Raw genomic sequence first — 6,178 nt, 5'->3', positions numbered from 1 at the left:
CCTGGGGTGAGGCAATAGATCTGATACCATGTGAAACAAGCAATAACTCCAAAAGCTTAAGTTGTTAGAGTTGGAGTTATTTAATCATTTATACTTCGACAGATCTCCTTTTTGTACTTTGTTGTTGAATCTTGCATTGGTATATGGAGGCAAAGAAAGATTTTCGAGCTCTGAGAGGCAAGAAGTTACAGGCTTATTTTTGAGGTTACCATAATATAAAACATTTTAGCAAATATTATACTTCATTATGTTGGACATACAACCAAGATTCGAATTATTATTTACATATATCCCCCCGAAATAAATTCCAGAATCCATTTTTGTTGCAAAACCAAATATTGTTCAACTGAAAAAATGATTTTCGCACGTGAGTTCATCCAATGCGATTATTTTGCCAATAGCAGTTAAAAAATCATGCAATATGATTACTAATTTTAGAATGAAACTCAAGAGTAAGGTTGTGGGATGCAACCTGAATTGTTCGTAGTGAATGACTAGGCAGACATTTGGGACGTTTCTTAAACGCTTCTCATTATCCACTTATTAGAGTAGACGAAACAGGAAGGAGAGAATAGCTTAGAGCAACTATGCTTCACTTCCCAAATTCAGTGGTTTTAGCCGCTTGAGATTACAGATTTCTAGAGGGTAGAGCAATCCCAGTGTATGCTAACATCATTCATTCTCCACAACGAAAAAGGTGCAAAAGCATTGCCGGGAAAGGGTTAAAGAATAAAACTTAATATCAATTAATTTTTGGGCCCCATACATGAACGTGTATGTGTAATCAAGACCATTAACATCATGAGGAAGCCTACATGATCCTGGTCCCAAGCAGAATCGAACATCAAGTGCATAAGATAAGATAAAGAACAAAAAATATCGAATATTTAGTTTCAGTGGCCGAATCCTAAACAAGCTTGATATGTCTACGGACCAGGGTCATCCATTCGAAGTGTTATCAACGACAATTAGATTCGATCACATTACTCAGGCCCACAAAACAACTGTTAGGCTTCCTAACAGTCTCATTTTTTTGGCTCTTTTTTCGTGGATATTGTGTGCCCATATCACACAAACGGCAACTTTAGGGTGCCTCTGACTTTATTTCACAAAGCAAACTCCATGGAATACTAAGCCAAATTATCAGCTTACGAACTGAAAATACATTCACCTACGATTAAGAAACCCATCCATCGATCCTCCGCCAAGTTATGCCCGCTCACAAACCACACTCCATGGAATATTAAGCCAAATTATCAGCTTACAAACTGAAAATACATTCACCTAACGATTAAGATACCCACCATCCACCGCCAAGTTATGCCCACTCACAAACGCTGACTCATCAGAAGCCAAAAATAATACTGCATCAGCCACATTGGAAGCCTTCAAAACCCTCCCCTCCAAGCTACTGCGATGAGAGTAAGCATTCTCCACCCCCTCCTCGTCAAGCTCAAGCAAGTTGCACATCATCGGGGTCACTAACGCGGAAGGCGACACACAATTCACCCTTATCCCATACTTCCCGAGCCCCCGACATGCGGATCGAACCAACCCCAACACCGCATGCTTTGACATGATGTAGTCTATGTGGGTCTCGCCCCCCACACTAGCCGCCGCACTCCCTGTGCACACTATGCTCCCCTTCACGCCCCCGTCCACCATAACTCGCCCTGCGTGCTTTACACACACAGCCATGCCCCTTACATTGACAGCAAAGAGGTCGTCCAGGGCATGGAGGTCCAAGTCGAGGATGCCTTGGTTGCGATTGACTACACCTGCTGTCAAACAACCAATTACTCCAGAAGCTTAAGCTGTTTAGATTTTGTGTTATTTAATCATTTAAACTTCATCACTTCCCCTCATGTCTGACCTCTCTTTTTTTTAGTTGGCCTTGCACATGACGCATGTTGCCCCTCTTTTGGGTTGACAATAAAAGTGAATTTTTAATATTAAGGAGTTGTTGGGTTTCGAACCCAGGACTTGCCGGGAGGCAATGGCTCTAATACCAAGTCAAACAACAAATTACTAGAACAGCTTAAGTGGTTAGAGTTGGTGTTATTTAACATTTATACTACACCTGCGTTGCTAAACATTATGTCTAGGTGACCGTATTTTTGGACAGTGGAGTCCACCACAGACTTGACCTGATCTTCGTTTGTGACATCGCAGTGCATGAAGGTGCACCGGCCATGGCCTATGGATGCGGCCACCCGCTCACCTTGTTCCACTTGGATGTCTGCAATTACCACCGCAAGTGCACCGCGGTCTGCAAAGAGTCGTGATGTTGTCTCCCCAATGCCGCTTGCGCCCCCGGTGACAATTGCCACCTTTCCCTCCAACCTGAAAAAAAAATTGTATGCATAATTCTAATTAATATCATGATAAGATGTGGTCGTTGATCCGACGGCGTTAATTGATCAACATGTGGATCGATTGTGGTGGAATTGTTAGTAATCATGGCTTCCATGTTGGCTACCATGTTTTAATAATTGCAAAGAGTCAGCCTGTCTTTTCTTTTTTAATTAGCTTTGGACAGCTATTTGGAAACAGTAATGGTAGGGAAACCAGTTTTACAACCTAAAATGAGGCCGAACAAATGAGTTGTTGCCACCACATTGCAAGTGACGTACAAACACTCCGTTAGCTTAGGAAAATCACAAAAGGTGAATTTTTGTACACATGACAAATTCTCATTGTTTGTTTCTACAATATCGTATATTTCTGCCTCTTGATTTTAGTTTTTGTCTAAGGAATATGGATTGTTTTGTTTAAATTTGTGAAGGGCTTTGAATGCTCTATTTTGGGCTTTTGTTTTTTCCATTGTATGATTAGAAATACGCTTTGGGTATCATTGTATATGGTTGTAAAAGTTGTTTTTGTAATATGCAACAGCCACACTGCGAAACGCCTTCTGCGATGATCCCAAGCAAATTCCCTAAAAATAACTTCACTATTACATTTACATCTTTTGGTATGATTGTTCTTTTCCAAATGAGGGTTGCCAGGGAAACAGGATTCCTTGTTGAAGAAAAAAACGTTATCTATTGTAGTGACACATGTGCAAGGAAGAATGAAGCGAGCTCGAAACTCAAGAAATGCCCAAAATCACTTGGAAAATCGCTAAATCATCTCTCAAACTGACAGTTGTCATTCTTTTATATACTGAATCCCGTTTCAGAAGTGTTTTACTTTCCAAAAAATGGTCATTTTCAGGAAAAGACAAAACAAAGTGGGAAAATGAGACGGTAATAACATTTCCCATATGGTGTGAAAGCAACAGCCCATTCATGTAAATCCCTTATAATATTCTTATGTCTATCTTACTCAAAGGTTTCCAAAGTAACCTTAGTTTCTTTAGCAACTAAAATTAACTTAAAGTAATCCTTTTTGCTAATGGAAATGATATTTTCATCCTCTTTATCTGCATCTCCATTCTTCTTATTTCTTTTCCTGAAAATGAATAAAGAGGCCAAGAGAAATAGGTGAGAATGCAACAATTCGGGTCTGGTTGAGGCCAACCCTAGCCCAACCCAAGGAAGCATTCCCTAAACACCATCCCAACCCAACCCGAGCACTAGGTTGAGATGGTCAACCCTAACCCATCCTGCCTGTAGCTAAATCTCTCAACCCTAACCCAATCCATCTAACATGTTTTCCCAATCGGGTTGGGTTCTGGTTTGGGTTGACCATTTTGACCCGACGCTCGATTGGATTGGGTCAGTCCAAACATGAAAATCCAAAAAAATAAAAATAAATCATAACCCTAAAAAATCACTATAAAATTAGAGGACGAAGGTTAGGTTCGGGTTGGGTTGCCCAAGGCCTCAACCCTAACCCAACTCGAAATTAAATCGGGTTGGGAGGCTTTTGCCCAACCTAACTGATAAATTTAGGAGATTTCACTAATTCTTGGATGTTTTACAATAATCTCAAGGTGTGCTTATATAGAGCACTTACATCATAAACATAGAAGTAAATCAAGATAACTATGGAAGGAGATATGTGTAGAATATTCTAACCTAATTACTAATCAAATCTAGTTTCCTAATCTACCTAGGTTACCTCTACTAGCCAACTTGCCTAGTATAATAAGATGATTCAACGGTGAGATCTCCACACAATCCACCAATGAGATCTTATGAGATCTCACTTATTCTAACACCAACCCAAGCCAACCCGAGCCAAAATCAGGTTGAACCTGTCAGATTCGAGTTGAGACTGACTCAAGTTGCACCGCTATTTATGATAAAAACTAGAGGTGGAAATGCTAGAAAAGAGGTGGAAATATAATTTCTCATTTGCAAAATAAGCATCAATTTTGGTGGTATACAAATTACCCCTTAAACTATTATTGCCATTATTTCCATTATTTGATGAATCTGTTTCAGCCCCTTCGCGACTAAGTTCGTTGTCGGAAAATAGTGTTTTTTTATCTAATAATAATAATAATAATAATAATAATAATAATAATAACGGAAAAGTGAGTGTACTCAGTTGAGTAGATAAGCTTATCTACTCGGTTGGCTAAAAACAGTGGGGGCCCACATTTTTTTAGTGATCCAAACCATTCATTTGAAAGGCCCTTACTTACATAGGGTGTCCTCAAAAAATCAAATCCATAGGATCATCCTAAACCATCCAAATGTAGAGGAAAAAATGGGGAAAAATGGACAGACAGTATGTCCACAAATCTGCCCATTTTTCCCTCCACTGTTGGATAAGTTAGGATAATCCTATGGGGCTTTTTTTTGTGGGCACCTTATCTAGGTAAGGACCTTTCAAATGAATGGTTTGGATCACCCAAAAAATGTGGGCCCCCACTGTTTTTAGCCAACCGATCAACTGAGTACGCTCACTTTTCCCTAATAATAATAAATAAAATAAATAATAAAAAATTTTAAAGGCAGATTTTCAGGCAACACACTTAGTGGAGCTGAAACAGAGTCTTATTTGATAATACTCACAGTAAATGGAAGTAATATATTTGCCTTGTTTTTACTTGGGACATACCACTCTAGTGTATTTATGACTACTCTTTTACACTAGAGGTGGCTGTCCCAAGTAAAAACAAAGAGGCCGAATATATCATTTCCCTACATTAGATCTTAACTGAACTCTACCTCCTTTGGCAAGTGGCTCCTGACATTATTTCCCTTTGGTTTTGCTCCGGAAAGGATCTCTTCTTCTATCTATCTACTTCTTTAACTCAGAGAGAGAGAGAGAGAGAGAGAGAGAGAGAGAGAGAGAGATGGTTTCAATTCCTTGGTAAACAGGCAATAAATAGACTCGGGCTTAGGACATCTCAGCCACCGAATAGTCTATGATTAGATTCTCAGTCCACGGAGTAAAAATACTATTTTTTTGGATAGCAGTAGATCATAATCCTAGGCATCTGTTTTCAATCTGACGGTGGACAAGATTCGCAGACCTAGTGGTTGGCCTCTAGCTCAATTGGTAAAGACTATATGGTCTTTTCACCTTGAGGTTGGGGGGTTCGATCCCAGCTTACCTATAAAAAACAAAGGAAAAAAGATTCACAGACCTGATCATCACCTTACATGTTGAGGTGGGGTCCATGCCCTGCATCACTACTAGACCTGGCAAAAGCGACCCGTGCCCGCGGGTCGACCCGACCCACCTGCAAAAACACGGGTCGGGTCAGGTCAACCCGCGGGCACCCGCTCGTAGTGGGATTTGCTAGCGTCCTTCGCAGAAGACATTTTGAGGAGGAAAAGATGACGCTAGCAAATCTTTAGATCCCCTTTTTCACACCACGTTCTTCTACTTATCTTATCTCCGGTGGCTCCACCGCTTCTTAATCCGCCTTTGGACTTCTCCTCCGCCTTTAGCTTCTTCTCCGGATGGGTTTCTTCTCGGCGCCCATGGAGCAAAAGATGATTATGGATCGCGTATTTTAGACAAAAGTAAAAGACAAAAGGTGTTTCATACTTTCATGTCTAGCATTTGAAAACTGGCACGTGTAGGTGGCGGAGAAGGGCACGTAACTGTTCTTATCCATTAGATGATGTGGTAGGGTTAATATTTACTTAAATATTGAAAAAGAAGAGAAGATTCATTGCCTCTTCCCATATCTTTAAAAAAGTATATCTATATATTAATTGATGCGACGGGTTAGATTTTTATACATTCAGAAATGATTTCTCGTCAGACGTTG

At 40.1% G+C, this 6,178-nt stretch overlaps 1 protein-coding gene across 4 annotated transcripts; it reads right to left on the bottom strand.

Moving 5' to 3' along the window:
* Window positions 1–722: 722 nt before the first annotated feature.
* LOC143856932 (short-chain dehydrogenase reductase 3b-like) lies at window positions 723–5,926 on the bottom strand. 4 transcript variants are annotated; one of them, XM_077367215.1, is made up of 3 exons: window positions 5,124–5,926; window positions 2,222–2,343; window positions 723–1,781 (listed from the first exon to the last, which is right to left on the bottom strand). In XM_077367215.1, exons 1-3 carry the CDS (start codon window positions 5,147–5,149, stop codon window positions 1,285–1,287), a joined length of 645 nt encoding a protein of 214 aa, XP_077223330.1. In that variant the 5' UTR covers window positions 5,150–5,926; the 3' UTR covers window positions 723–1,284. The 4 variants fall into 4 exon arrangements, with proteins under 4 accessions (XP_077223330.1, XP_077223331.1, XP_077223328.1 ...); XM_077367216.1 differs by having other exon boundaries at window positions 723–1,778; XM_077367213.1 differs by having other exon boundaries at window positions 2,081–2,343; window positions 5,124–5,925.
* Between the last annotated feature and the right edge of the window lie 252 nt (window positions 5,927–6,178).

This window comes from Tasmannia lanceolata, unplaced genomic scaffold (assembly GCF_043159265.1).
Source record: "Tasmannia lanceolata isolate RefF3 unplaced genomic scaffold, GAP_Taslan_0.1 ptg000024l, whole genome shotgun sequence".
Lineage (NCBI taxonomy): Eukaryota > Viridiplantae > Streptophyta > Magnoliopsida > Canellales > Winteraceae > Tasmannia > Tasmannia lanceolata.
Note: the sequence above shows the minus strand (reverse complement) of the source record. Positions and strands in the feature narration are given on the sequence as shown.

What these genes read in the sequence shown, in the direction of transcription:
- LOC143856932 (XM_077367213.1), bottom strand. Translation starts at nt 5,149, where the DNA reads ATGTCAGGAGCCACTTGCCAAAGGAG. An exon ending in GGAGCCACTTGCCAAAGGAG is followed by an intron (nt 2,344 to 5,123) that starts GTAGAGTTCAGT and finishes TTTTTTTTTCAG; the next exon opens with GTTGGAGGGAAAGGTGGCAA. An exon ending in CATAATGTTTAGCAACGCAG is followed by an intron (nt 1,782 to 2,080) that starts GTGTAGTATAAA and finishes GTTGTTTGACAG; the next exon opens with CAGGTGTAGTCAATCGCAAC.